Source organism: Polyodon spathula, chromosome 2 (genome assembly GCF_017654505.1).
Source record: "Polyodon spathula isolate WHYD16114869_AA chromosome 2, ASM1765450v1, whole genome shotgun sequence".
In the NCBI taxonomy this organism is placed as follows: domain Eukaryota; kingdom Metazoa; phylum Chordata; class Actinopteri; order Acipenseriformes; family Polyodontidae; genus Polyodon; species Polyodon spathula.
Window position 1 is genome coordinate 84,198,554 of NC_054535.1, and position 15,784 is coordinate 84,214,337.

Consider the following 15,784-nt stretch of genomic DNA (forward strand, 5'->3'; position numbering starts at 1 on the left):
TAAGAGGAACGTGCTTCAAAGGAGAACAGAGTCACATGCAATCCAAAATATGGAACTGGTACTGGCATTAGACTACAAAGGCATCGCACACATATACACACAAGAAAAAAGACAAACAATACTGAACATCATTTTTCTGATAGAATCCCTGTGGGCTGTATAGATAATCCGATGAGGATTTGCAGCTTACATAATAACTGATATATTGTGCAGAAAGACCCTCTGGTCTGAAGTGAAAGAATTAAGATGAGACAGGACCTGCAGCCTCCTATAACCCAGTTCTGCTGTGTCGGTGCGTTGCTCTGAAATCACAGTGTGTGTTTTTCCTTACCAAGTCGATGCACACAATGTCATTTCTATTCTATTACACTTGAGGTATGGCTGGGTGTTACTGCCGCACCTCAGTATGTGTGAAGTCTGATATCTAAGATATATCCTATGGATTTTTGGTTTACAATTAGGTGCAATTTCACCCCATGGACACAATAACTAATTTTATACACAATAACAATTTTTTTTTTTTTTTTCCTTCTGGCATGTCTATATATATATATATATATATATATATATATATATATATATATATATATATATATATATATATATATATATGCAAAGCAAGTTCCATATGAATTCAAAAAGATGACCTTCAAAACTACGGTTTCACCGTCAGTGTTTAATGCACTCTATTATAAAATTAGATTAACAATGTAACAAATCAGGAGTTCATTTTAAATGACAGTAATACATGGATTTAATTGCAAGCTACCACGCAATAAAGATCAATGCCAATTTTGTCATACTATGTCATTTCAGCCAGCGACAGTAAAAGATGTTCAGATGTTTAGCTAATAAGATAAAAGACATTAACACAGAGAGCACACGGATATTCATTTGGATCTAGCACCATTTACAACACAACAGATGCATTTGTGTGTTGCACAACGGCTTAACAGATTGCTCCTTTTAATTTGGGATTCCCATTTGATTACTATGATGCTAGAAGTTATTATCTTTAGTACGAAAGTCTGACTTCGGTGTTGTATTTTAGTAAGTGTACAGTTGCAGGAAAATTAAGTAAGGATATCCTAGCTAGTTGGCTGGACACATGATTTATTTTGAGTGCAATAAACCTGTATTAATAGATTCAATTAATGGTTCCTGATGGTTAATTTTATTAACAGGTACTTTGAGGTCTTTTTTTTTTTTTTTTTTTTTTTTTTTTTTTTTAGTTCAGGAACAATTCATTTTATTAAGCATGCAAATTGACTGACAAGGTAATTATGTTTTTAATGCACCATCTGTAGAATGACCAAATTACATTATAAAAATGAAAATCTCTACAAAATGGAAGGTGCTTGAGTTTGAATATAAAACATATGAAGTAACAGCAGAGCTATTATAGCTATACATAAATTCATCACTAGAGAGAGAGAGAGAGAGATGCTTGTTTCAGGGAGAGATTTCCAATACGCATCAGCCAGAAGGGTACATTTTTCTTTGCCTGCCCTGCAGTTAGCTGTTTTCACGCTAGAATGGAGAAAGGTCAGCATGAACGAGCTGAAAGAAGAAGGTCATTCTTCTTGAAGACTAATATTTAAAAGCCGTTCCCCTTTGAAATCAAAGCTAGGACACTTACACTTTGCAGTTGTCTGCAGTATTTGGCATTTAACTACAAATATCATAAAAAAAATAAAGTAAAATGTAAAATGGATGCTCTAGTTAAAATGATTTTATAATACAACCTAGACAGGATCATTACACTTGTCACTGACATAAAAACTCATGGTGGAGAATTTATAAATTTGGTAGTATGTACTTTTAAAAAATATACTTAAGGAACAAGTGATCAATATTCCATCTGTAAATTGATAATTGCTTGTATTTTTGGCAAGACAAATGTAAATATTGAATGAAAAAAATGTTACTGTACACATCTTTCTTCTTTTTCCAATTAAATGTATTTTTAAATACAGCTTATGTATGATTGTTTTTCCTTTGTCTTCTCCTGAATGTGCTTTGTAACAAAACAAAATAACCTTAGGTAGAATGGAACAGTCTTCAGCAGTAATAATACGTTTGTTAAATACAGTCAATCTTTTTACAATTACAGAACCATTGCAGCTAAGTTAAAGCATGCTGAGACACAATGACGTCATCCTTTAATAATACAGTAGCCAATGCTGCCCTCAAGTGGTTAAGTAATGGAAAACATTATTAACAACATGAAACATATTTTATAGCAGAATTTCATATAATTCTACACAATATTATGCACGTGGAGAAAGAATTTGGCCATTGTGTTAAACTCTCTATAAATTTGACTTATCTTGTATCACATTTAATGGTGGTGAAAAAAACAAGAGCATCTCATTGCATTACCAAAACAATAAAACCAAGCCAACTTCCCATACATATATATACATAAAAAGATTGATCTCAATGCAAGCAGTGTTGTGGATGCAATAAGCATTATCCCTGGAAAGACTGCTGAGTAATATAAAAAAATTACTTTTCTAACCTTTTCTAACTGGTTACAGATGCCAGCGGTGCACCTGTACTGCTTCAGGCCTCTTCATAACAAAGCAGTTCTGAGGGCTGATTATATATTATTAAGGTGCTGAAAGGGCAGTCTCATAATCATCACTAAAAGCTACTTGACTCATGCTGCTTAAAGGGCTATTTCCATTTTTAGCTTTGAGGAGAACAGAGCATTTTCAGTGAGGGGTGACATTGGTTCAGAGCGGATCGTATTGTATTTTAGTCAGTGATCTAAGGCTCTTATAATAAAAATAAGTGAAATTCTGTATAAATTAAAGTAAAATGTTAATTTCTGGAGTCTCACACTGGGATAAGAATTTTGAAAGGATGCGGGGGGGGGGGGGGTAATTGGGTGCAATTCTATAGCAGTGTGTTAATATTCCTTAAATAGGAAATAAGCTGAATTTTGTACACCAGAATAAACCACTTCCATTTAGCTTGATTTTAAAAGCCACAAGAGGACAGTGAGATGAGAGACAGTTAATTAACCTATTTCCCCATCACCAGGTTCCCACTGAGCAACAAGCATCTAAATGTAGATAATTTGTTACATACTGTAAAAAGAAAGGTCATTTCATGATTCTGACAAATGGAACAAGCCAACACATAATGACTAATTTTAGTTCCTTTGTCAGATTAGAGTATTTCTGCATAGAATGAGGTAAAATGTATTTTACGGTTGGTTAATATTAAGGATAATTATTTATTTCCTTTTTTGTTAGATATGCAAATAATGAGCCATTTGTCTGTTGGCAGTAATGTTATTTTTTTGTTTGCTTTTCACACAAGATAAAAACATACAGAACCGATGTTGTCTTAAAAAAATATACACCATGTAAAAGCCCAGAATGAGGAAACAAAAGTCCATTGATACATTTCTGCAGTATGCAATATTAAACATAATTTGAACTACAGTCGTATATTGTGAATGGGCAGTGCTGTGGTGCAGCCTTTAGGCAGAGGCAAAAGGCGGCAGGTTAAACACTCTTGTGCATTTTTATTTACAAAGTGCAATGTCTCTTAAATATTTTACAACTATATACACTAGAGCCCAGGCAGAGCAAGAATATAAACAACTGGTATCATTTTAACAGGTACAGCTGTCGTACATCAATGCTGGACTGGCAGGTAGTCATCTTTTGATAGTCTGGAGGTATGTTCCTGCTTTCAGACTGAGGAGTGAAGTGGAATTGTATACTTTCCTTTCTGGTCTACAATACAGGTTCATCATATGATAGATAGATAGATAGAGATATATAGTTTTCTGTAAACAAAATGGTAAATTGGTACTGACAATATATTATAAAAAGGTTGTTTAAATAAAGAATAACACTTAATTTTCAAACAAATTTGAGCAACAACAAATAATGGGCTCATAGCACCACCTGCTGGCTAAATTTCAGATACCAACAATAAATATAATTTAATGTCAAAATTTCAGAATTATCACTGTGTAATACAGTATCATACAGTGTAAAAGTGAACTGAATTTAATATAAAACTAGGATTTCTGATTTTCAATGGTTTTACCCTGACTTTTATACTCTCCTTTAAGAATTAATTTGATACCTGTTAAACCATTGGTGTATCTCAAATCACAACTGAGAAACAATGTTAATAGTAAACATGTTAATAGTAAAACTGATTTAATTTACAGGTTTTTCCTGTGAAACAACTAAACAGACTTTTAAATCAGCTTATTTTTTATTTACAAGCAGAATGAACAAATGAGATCACAAAGCAAAAATGTTAAAGCAACTAATCTTTATTAAAGCTATAATGAAAAATAAAGTATTTTATGCTGGACACAATCGTTATGCATAACTGTATTTACATTAAGATGAGTCGCTTCTGCTTTTAAATGAAAAAGTAAAACTTACAATTCAAAAGTCCATTTTACTATTAAAACGTTTCTCGGGTGTGATTGAGATAACCAAATGACTTAACAGGTATAAATTGAATTTTTAAAAGGAGAGTAGAACAGTCAAGGTAAAACATTGAAAACCAGAAACCCTAAATATAACATATAATTTTACAATTTCAGAATGCTGTGGTTTGAGAAATTAACACATTATTCCACCAAGTGACACATGGGAGCACTAAAGGATCAATCATACATCTTGGTGGATGAATTACACCACTCAAGTCAGAAGTGATTCATTTGTCAAATCCAGTGGGAACTTCATCCTGCTGGATATCTTGATACACAGTACCCCACTCCTGTATGCACAACTAAATCTCTTTTATGTGTATAATGTAATGATTTTAAGCAGGAATCATAAACACAGTATGAACTGCAGAAATTGTGAGCACAGGCAGAGATTCCAACACTGGAGTTTTGATTTTAATAAGCAATGATGTTCAAACACAGAATCATTTATTAACATCTCCCTAGATGACATCCATTATTGCTAATTTAACATCTTATAATCAAAGTACGTCTTCTTATTAGAAGAGTTTGGTATGTCAGTGCCCTGTGGGTGGTGGTGACACATTTTAAACATCCTAAAAATACACTGTGTGCTATAGCCATTACCTTAGAGTATGCTTCTGTACTGTATGGGAAATCAGAACACAGCTATGCAGAGCTGGATGACTTGCACTCTTTACACCAGCATCAATAAATAAATAGATAGAATAAGAATGAAAGAGTAAGTACCTTCAAATGAAAACAAAGCTATGCAACAGTGGAAAACTTTGCTAGGCCATCTAGAAACTAGCATGACACCTGCACAAAGTTAGTTAGAGTCAATTATAAGTGCTGTTATTGTATTTTTTTATATATTCATCAATTGTTGAAAGATCCAGGCACATAGCTGAAGTCTTTGACAATAGGAGCACTACTGTATATTGGCATCATGTCTTCATTCCTGTTCTTACTCATTGATAATTATATTGAGTCAAACTGGTCTACTACCAGGCATGCTGTTTACTTCTCCCCCCTACTGTTTTACTGGAAAGGACACAAGTCTGTGTGAGATAAGTACAGATCAAAGACAGACACTCCCAAATAATAGCATTGGTACACGTAACTTCTCATTTCATATGAACTGTTGTACTACCGCTCCCAAGACTCTAAATATGCTTTCTTTGAGTTAACCAGCATGACAACAAAATGCTTCAATTTATGCTGGACAATCCTGTCTATCTGAGAATTGTCTTCAAAACAGAAAATGTATCAAATATGTCAATCTACAGACTCTAAAAACCAAAAAGTGTAATTAGTTATGCTGCTGTTGAAGTGACAGAGATGACGATTATTTACATTCACACACTTTAAATGGAATCTGAGTATGACTATGTAAATAATTCCAGTTTACTAGCACACAATGAACAGACGCATATTGTAAAAAATGTACTGACCACTTTTCAATCTGCTTTAATTTGCATGAATGCAGTCAGGAAAGATATACGACACCCCACATATCAACTGGGAAGCAGTCCCTCAAATATGAACAAAATAATCCAAAGCTGCCCGGGATCTAAATGACAGTCACATCATACAGATTGATGAGGACTGGCTCTGATAAAACCCTGAATATTAAAATGAATGGTTGCTGGTTGAAACACTACTGGTTGCCACATTCCAAAAGTCAAATTAAAATTGAAATGTGAGGTTTTAAAGTGCACGCGTGTAGAGTAACTGTAACTGTGTATATGAATAAAATATGTTGAAATGCAGACTACCATAAAGCAGCATTCGCTCCTTGTATTTGCACTTGTTACTCCTTAATGCTTATTGATCTTCAAAACAGAATACTGCAGTACTTTCAAGGTACAGTAAACGTCTATAGTACTAACTCATAAAGTAATTAAGATCTTAAGGCTATTCTGAAAAAATCAGCTTTACAGGTGTTCTCTGTAACAATTGACCTGTATAAAAAAATACTATAAGAGCTTGAAGAAGTAATGTTTAAATCTTATCTATAGCACTGCCGATAACATTAGCAGGACCTTGTCTGTTTGACTAACATCAATGTTGTGGAAAGATTTATGAGGAACAGAAATGTCTACCACCGAGAACAAGCTACTACAAAACCTGGTTTCTTTCTGATTAATTGTGCACACAGAAGGCTGAGCGATAGAGCGATCTTAACAGGTATTGTAAATTATATATTAGCGTACAATTACAAATGAGTGTGGAACCCTGCAGTTTGCACACAAAAGTTAATTCGGCACCGACAAAGATGTCTAATATTTTAAATATTCAACACCCTTGAGTCTCCCTCCCTTTTGCACAAGGGTGGCAGAGCACACTAATGTTCATGAAGTGTGGTATTTACAAAACCACATAAGAGATGCATATTGAAGGTTTGTGGAAAATGGACAATAGTAATATCAAAAGCTGTTATGATAGTAATTTAGAACACACCCAACTGCAGTGGTTTTTTCTCCAGTGTGGCATGGGAACTGTCTGATAAACCTGAAAGCCATTTTGGGTATTATTTTTATTCCGCAATCTCTTGTGTATTAGGTTGGGAAGAATTTAAAATGTTGTTCTTTTGAATTTGCTGCAGAAATAATGCTCATAAGAATAGTACTACTAGAACATAGGAACAAATTCAAACAGCAAAATACAAACAAGTGTTGTATATTGGTTGTATATTCATTTGTTTTTCAATACTAAATGGCCTCATTCCCAGGTAGATAAGACGTTGGTCTATACAGTTAATGCACTTTTGTAATCAGTTCATCCATTATGAATGGCTGTTTCCACAGCAGATCATATGGTAGCTGAGGAGACAAGCTTCCTGCCTTTTCTGCTTTCCCCAAGGATCCAATTTGCTGCCAACAAAGCAAAAGCATGTGTCTATATGTAACATGGACGCCATCAGCTCTCCACAAGGCTAAGGCTAATATCAGCACAGCTACTATATCCGGTTACTTCATGATTGTAATGCACAGTAATTGACTTGTAACTGCACTAAGGATAAAAAACGTAATATACAAATTGAAACGTTAGACAGTAATGGTCTTAAAAGGAAAGGTAAAAGGTCAGGTTTTTTTTTTAAGCTGTGAAGAGAACCCCCCCACCCCCCTCATAATTCTAACAGAATGTACTGTTTGTGCAATAGATTACTCTTCAGTAATCAGTTTAAACTATTAGTAAAACCCATCTTCTACCATGACGTAAGCAGGTTTCAACACTAGTGGATAAGTGCTTCTAAAGATACCATAAGAGCACACATTTATAATACAATTGTTCTGTGCTGATTAGTTACATCATGTCACATCCAAGTTTTCAGTTTTGTTTTTCTGAAAAAAATGACTATTTTCTGTTTACTGAAAAAAAAAAAAAAAAAAAAGGATTTAAGAGTCAGCATCTCCAATACTCGGGAGGTAGGGATACTACCCCTACTTATTTCCCAAAGCCACACAGTAAAAAAGTTTAAAAAAAAGTTCCGCTCTACTCAAAACACTGGTGAAGAAAATAAAAGTGCCATACACTAGTTTGATTGAAAACAACTTAAATATAGGGTTAAGATGTTTTGTGACACACTGGTGTTAAAGATACATCTAAAAACAACATTTGTTCAGGGGATATATCATTTTGTAAAAGTCATAAGGTTGTCTTTTCTAGCCTAAACTTAGCCTGCAATAAAAAGACAATTAGCAATAACAAACATTTATTTACACCAAATGGCAACCACAGCTATTTTCCCTTGCTTTAGGATATGAAATGGTAAGAAACATCTCATTTTTTAAACTGAACAAAACAGTCTGTGTTTAAAAAAACTACTTTTATTAATTGTTTCCTCAGTTACATATTCTTAAACAGGGACGTATTACATTACTTAGACAGTCAGGCATATTTGACTTCATTAGTATGCATAGGAAAGCAATGAATGCACACTATTGGTCGGCCTAAACGAAACACAGCTGCGTTACCCAATCATGACCAGTATGCAATGCCAGAAAAACTTCCTGGGCATACAAACACATTACTTGAAATATTGCTAACAAGCAGGTGTATATCCACTGGTTTCCACTGCAGCAAAATGAAAAGATTTATTTTATTAAGCTTATAGTCCATAATTAGATTAATTCTACACAGAGAGAGAGACACACACCTTGCTACCTGTGACAAGTCCAGATTGCATAAACACTGTACAGGCAAAAAGGGGGACCTACCCCAAAAAAAAAAAAAAGTATGACTGAATACAGAAATCATACTGCACGTATTTACACACAATTAGAAGGTAAAAGAAAGATTTGGTCAAATACTGCAGAGACTGAGGTGGTTTCAGTGTGGTCTATTAAGCGCCCCCCACCCTCCCAACTATATCTTTTACATGTTTTATTATTTGTAGTCCAAAAACAGGAATTTACAGCATAACAGCTTTCCAAAGTAAGACATTATTAAACATTAAAATGAGCTAGTTCTGACATTTCTGATTAAAGGACACAAGAAAACACTCCATACAGACTCAAAACAAAGCAATGTAAGATTTCCTGAAAGATCAAATAGTGTGGAGTGAATGCCACAGAGATGGAGGACTATTAGATTACAGGTTAATACAAAAATCATAAACCCACTATTAAACCAATCTACTGCATGGCTGGCTATTAAAGGGGAAACAAAAATCTACAAAGCGAAAACAAGGATCCCTGTAATCTAAATACAATAATGAATTCAAAGGACAAGGATCCCTGTAATCTAAATACAATAATGAATTCAAAGATGTGCGTGCATAGAGGCTTCAGCTCATCGTTTTCTGCACTCGAATGGCACAATACAAGTGTTAACTAGTCTGTGTCCCCATTGGGTAAAAGTTGTAAATATTGTAAAAATATTAAATTTGTGGTCTAGTTGTTTCAGGACCATTTCAATTTTAATTTTACAAAACTCTCAGCAGTCAAAAAAAGAAAGGTCTATAACCTTTTTGCACACATTTTTCCATTATTGTCCAAGTCATACCACAGAATTGAAAGTGGAATGAATTGCCTATTATCGAAGAAGAGCTGGTTTGTTCATAATGCAGGCACTTCAAGGGACTGTGTGGGGGTGGGGGGTACCAGGCCCATCTTTTCTGTAAAGCCTCTTGACGGTCAATTCTCCCTGGCAGCGTCAGAGGTTTAGAGCAGAGCTTAGGTACCATACATAGTGTATGCAGAAGGCAGTATTATCTGACCCACTTCCATTGTGTTCTTGGTATGCCATTCACCAAAACGCAAATTATTGTACAGGCGGAGTTAAACACCATTTCATGGCACATCCAGGTTGTCATCTAACGGAGGGTAATCAGTGTTGTCCAGCAACAGGCATAAGCTCCAGTTTTAAAAGACATTTTGGTCTAACGCTACGCCAACATTGTCCAGGTATACATTCATTAATGAATCCCAATGTTCCTTTTTGCTCCAAATCTCAACTTCATTCCCTAAAATGTGTAATTGATTCATGTATTTACATACTTTTTTTTTTTTTTTTTTTTTTAGTCTTTTTAGTCTTTTTTTTTTGTTTTAGTCTCTGTTAACGTACTGTATTGTTCCATCTCAAAACAAAATTCTTCAGGAAGCACAAGTCACATAAAACAAACAGTTTGTAAAACTGTACAAGCACATGCTGCTGTTTCTACTACACTGTACTTCCACTCGAGGTACAACTGAAGCACGATTCGAGTCCAGGGCCATCCCATGCTATGTGTACTGCAGAAGACGCACTAAGGTCCTCCATCTGTTGAAAAGAATCTGCATCTCTGTTCACTTGTTCCTAGGTACATCTGGACAGTGACTGTATCAACTGCATTGCAGTAAGAATAAAGAATGTAATGCTTCACCAAAACACAAAACGTACAGTACCACAATACTGAAAAAATCAAATAAAATCAGTGCAGTAATGAAAAACAAAAGAAACTGGCAATGAAGATGGAAATCTTTATATCCTCCTGCTCCTCCCCCTCTCCCCCTCTGATTGTTCTTACAATCAGTTAGCAATATATCCATGGATTTTATCATTGTAAAATTCACTGCAATGTTCCCCCTACATATATGACTGGGAAATATATAAATATATCCCCTTATGCGCTTATCAAATAACGTTGCCAAATGCCAGAGACACAGCGCGCACTGTGGTATTACAATTTAAATTCCAAAATAAATAGTAATATCTCGATGAATCTTTAAAAGCTTCCAGATGACTGGGATGAATTTATAAAAAAAAAAAAAAAAAATTAAGGAGGAATCCTTTGAGAATGTTTTTTTTTTTCTCACTGCAGAGATGGATTTAGTTATCACGAGACAGCAGATGAACATGCAAGTAATTCCCCATGGTCTGCGCTCTTCCAGAGTCATTTGTGACGTTGAATTGTTTTCCTTTTTCTTCGCTTGAAAAAGCAGCAGCACCTGTAAAATAAGGTTACAATATAAAAGTTAGACATTCGTAAATACATATGTATGCACATGCATTGAATACACATACCCGATATCCCTCAAATTATGTTCAGCATTGATCCTCAAATCAGAATCTTTTTAGTTTATCAGAAATACTATCTATACCCCTGAAAGAAATATGTATTACATAACCCATGAGGGCAAGCACCGCACCAAAGTGGGGCACATGCAAACTACAACAGGAATGAATTGCATGAATTTCATTCCCCTAAAAACCTAAAAGTATTCTCCAGATGCATGAAGAGAACAACATCACAACATTGCTTTGGTTAAAATTGTTTGAATTAGTCTTGATGGGGCCTGTTGATCTTCATCAGGTTGTTCATCCTCTGCTATCTGAACACCTGAACAAACATGTGATTTATATAAAGCTTAAAGGCACTGTGCATAATATCCCATGACCTCTAAATTAGCAACCGAAGTTAAAGAAAATACAATTAGCAACAAATAAGTTTGAAACACAGAAGTCAGAAGTACAGGCAGGCAAAAAGGTTCCTCAACAAGGTGGTGTATGGGTCTTGAACTGCTACCCCAGCCCATCCCTTAAATGATATATTATACACACACACACACACACACACACACACACACACACACACACACACACAGTACCAGTCAAAAGTTTGAGTACACTTGCTGGAAACTAGGTTTTTTTTTCATAATTGACAATGTTTTACGTCATATACGTTTCTGTAAATACTTGAAAATGAAAACACATTACAACATACAAAACAAAACATAAGGAGTATCAAAGCAATATTCAAGAAAATTGAAAATTGTCTCTAAATCTTGGATTCCTCCAACTAGCCATCATTTGCCTTAATAACAGCCTCACAAACACGAGGCATTCGGTTAACAAGTTTCAGCAGGAAATCACCCGACATGTCTTCCCAGCTCTTCTGCAGCAATTCCCAGAGATGTAGGGCACTTGTGGGTAGCTTTGCTTTGACTCTTCTGTCCAGTTCGTCCCATAGAATTTCTATGAGATTGAGGTCTGGAGACTGGGCAGGCCAGGTCATTAGATTGAGTTGTCCTTCACTTTCCTTCTTCACCACATAGTTCTTGTACAACTTTGAGGTGTGTTTCGGGTCATTATCTTGCTGAAGAATGAAGGACTGCCCAACTAGCCATAATCCTGATAGCCATTCTGGTTGAGCTTGCCATGGACTTGGTAAATATCACCAACTCTGTCACCAGCAAAGCAACCCCAGACCATGATACTGCCTCCTCCATGCTTGACAGTGGGAACCACACATGCAGAACTCATGCGCTCACCCTCTTTGCGTCTTACAAATACTCAGCGGTTGGACCCAAATATTTCAAATTTTGACTCATCGGTCCATAAGATCGACTTCCACTCCTCAAACATCCAGTTTCTGTGTTTTTTGGTCCAGGCAAGTCTCTTCCTCCTATTCTGCGCTCTTAACAATGGTTTCTTTGCAGCAATTCTTCAGGTTAGGCCAGCTTCACGCAATCTCCTCTGAACAGTTGATGTTGAAACATCTGTACTTCTAGAAGCATTTAGCTCAGCTTGTATTTCAGGGGCAGTTGATCGCCGGTTTCGCAGACTTGTGACTCAAATGAACTTGTTCTCTGATTCTGAGGTCTCCCTTGGCCTACCTGACCTTGTTCGGTCCTCATGAGTGCCAGTTTCTTCAAATCATTTGATGATCTTGGCCACAGCAGTTACAGACACTTGCAAAGTTCTTGCGATTTGTCTTAAAGATTGACCTTCATTTCTTAAAGTAATTACAGACTCTCTCTTTTCTCTTTGCTTAACTGAGCGTATCTTGCCATTTTCTGCTCCCTTACATTCCGGAGTGACAAATTTGTGCTTATGCTACCTATATTTATAGTAATCATGGACCCTCACCTGTTAACACTAATTGGTTACAAAAGGTTAATTAGGTAACAGGCTAGTTAACTTAGAGAACATCTAACAAAGACACTTTTATACTTAGGCCAGTGTTCTAACAACGTGTTATACACATTTCAGACTTTTAACGGACTTGGGCTTCAGACTGAAATCCCCTTGCTTTGGGTGACCATTTCATTGAAATTGACAAGATTTACATTTTCATTCAAAAATAAAATTTTTGAATGCAATTCACTTATGATTATCAGCTTATATAAGTACACATATCATATAATGAAATATTAAGTATTTATAGACAAGTTTATACAGCTAAAAGCATACATAATCATGAAAAACCTGGTTTCAAGCAGGTGTTCTCAACCTTTTGACTGGTACTAATATATATATATATATATATAAGTGGTGCAATCAGCAATCAAATTTATTATTTTAGGGTATAGGCATTTATCAATGATAATTGATGCACTGACGTTTTATTTAAAAAAAAAAAAAATTCTGATTATAAAAAAAGAAATACAAAGTTTACTTGAGTTTTTAACAACTGAAAACAATCTGCGTGCACCCACATCAGATGTCCTTTTAACATTGTAATAACAAAAAATACTACATTTTAACAGAAGTCATTTCTATCTGAACTATGGTTGTTTATTACTGTTAACATTTTATGTCCAAAGCAAAGCAAAACATTTTAATATCAAAAATCCTGACTAAGTTAACTACTGTACTAAATTCAGCTTCTTTTTAATAACATTGTCATATAATCCAAACACAAGGTACTGTGAAACAAAGGTAAACTCGGTAGATTTAATACTGTCATGCTTTTAAAATGATTACACATAAAATAAAAGGTATATTCTGTGTTCTTGTAACTTTTTTACATAGGGTATATCCAACGCGAATCTAGAGGCATAAAGTGTATATCCCAGCAACGCGCAGACGTTGTTTATCTACCGTAATTGCAATAAAAGAAGCGCACTCGAAGTTTTAATGCAAATCGGCAGCAGAAGGCTTCAAACTTGGTTCTAATTTGATGCATCAATTTTGTAAAAAAAATAAAAATAAAAAAATCTATCTATATCTCTAACTCTCACTCTACACACACATACATAGTTTATATATAAAATGTGTGTGTATGTAATTCCACAGAAATACAAAGACCAAGAGACCCCCTTGTTGACAAGCTAATTCTACTTTTATATAGGCTAAAGCAACTCACCACATGTTCAACACTTTCTGGCAGCTATACAAAAGGGAAGACAAAAGGAAAAAATAATCAGAAACAAAGCCCAGAAGAAAAAAAAGAAAATTTAATTCAAAGTTATACTTTTTGCAAGTAAAGATTCAATTTAATATAGGAGCAAAAAGCAGGATGTACAGCGCAGGCAAAAAAAAATCTTCCAAAAACCACGCAAGCTAAAATCATTCTGGCAAAAAAGCATAATTTTAGTGCAGCCAAAAATGGAAGGGGATATTTTAGCACAATATAAAAAGGAAGATTTTTAATGGGTAACCGACATTTGGAAGTCAGATATACACAGGGCTCATTTAAAATTCCAGTAATACCAGCCGGGGCCCACTGTTTATGCCGAGTTTATGTTACAATCCAAAATCTGATCAAATCAAGACTGTGGAACTCTTAAGTTCAACTCAGTGTGAACTTGTGTTGGAGACCTTTTCAATCGTAAATATTAATACTGTCATAATATATCATTGCTGCTCTTATAAAAACAGCAAGTTATCCTTTCTCCCACATATCTTGAACTCAGACAACTGCTTTGTTTCCCAACATTGTGAGACACGAGACGAAGTCGAGTGCCTCCACCCCCAAGAAGTCTGTACATTCAACGTAAACTGGCACCCTGAAGGGCATTATTGTATTTATAATCCAGGTCAAACTGTGGATGTGAAGAAAAAAAAAATCATTAATCATGTTTAGGGCAATTTTTTTTAAATTTTATTATATATCCTTACACCAATAAAGCAGTGCAATTTATAACTTTGAACTACACACTAAGTTAAGTGGAGTATATTAATTTTATTGGAACATGCAAAAGAAAGTACATCTGTACTTTTGATATTGTGGACACTGCCATTGAAAAAATACACCAGGGCGTGTGGTTGAGACGGCAATGAGTTATTGTTTCCCTGTCACTTTCAGTGCAGACCCACACTGTTTGCGCATAACAGATGGGTGGAATAAAAATAAATACAACGGTGTCTCGTATTTCAGTAATTTTTCAAGGTCTGTGTCTGAGAGGGGTGGATAATGTGCAGAACTGTCTTTCTGTAGGTGTTTACAAACTACTAAAAATACATTATTTTAAGTGACAAAATTGGGATGACCGAGTATAAAGACAGCAATTTTTTTTTTTTTTTTTTTTTTTGCTATCTTCCAGTTCATTTAATTGTTCTTCATCCAAATCGACATGTCTATTTACTACTTTGGGATTTTTTTGCAGGTTATTGGTCACTCGGTTTCATAGCAACAGCTGTACAAGATGGCTACTGTCCGATACTTTAAATTCTATTAGGCAGCGCAGCGAGTGACAAGGATCCAACTGTCCGTATTCATCTAATCTATGGACAGCTGGAACCTTGCTCAACCAATCATATTGCTTGTTTCACATTCCATTGCCAGCCCTGGATGGATGGAGATATATATAAAGTGGTTTGCAGAAGTATTCACTCCCCTGCAAGGTTTTCCCAAATTTTTGTCACCCGAGCATACTCCACGACGCTTTCAAATTAGACTTTACATGTAGAATCTACACAAACTATACATTGATAAAGTTATAAAAAAGCATATAGAATATAAATAAGTAAGATTTACAGAGAAAAACAGACTAAGCTCAGTAGCATAAGTATTCAACTCTTTGCTAATGCAGCCGTAAATCAGCTCAGGTGCCAGTTATTTGATGGAAAGGTCACAAAATTAGTGAAATGGTTTCAGCCTGTGTGTACTCAAAGTGGTTTAAG

General features: G+C 35.1%; 1 protein-coding gene across 4 annotated transcripts in view; it reads right to left on the reverse strand.

The window, feature by feature from the left end:
- Positions 1-8,267: 8,267 nt before the first annotated feature.
- LOC121302445 (casein kinase I) overlaps positions 8,268-15,784 on the reverse strand; it is a 51,292-nt gene continuing 43,775 nt past the window's right edge. For 2 of the 4 annotated variants that reach the window (XM_041232464.1, XM_041232438.1), the window contains 2 exons: positions 14,025-14,048; positions 8,268-10,884 (listed from right to left, as the gene is read on the reverse strand). In XM_041232464.1, the coding sequence (XP_041088398.1) occupies positions 10,830-10,884; positions 14,025-14,048 (79 nt within the window). In that variant the 3' untranslated portion in view covers positions 8,268-10,829. The remainder of the gene's footprint in view (positions 10,885-14,024; positions 14,049-15,784) is intronic. The other 2 variants (XM_041232473.1, XM_041232447.1) reach the window with 1 other exon arrangement.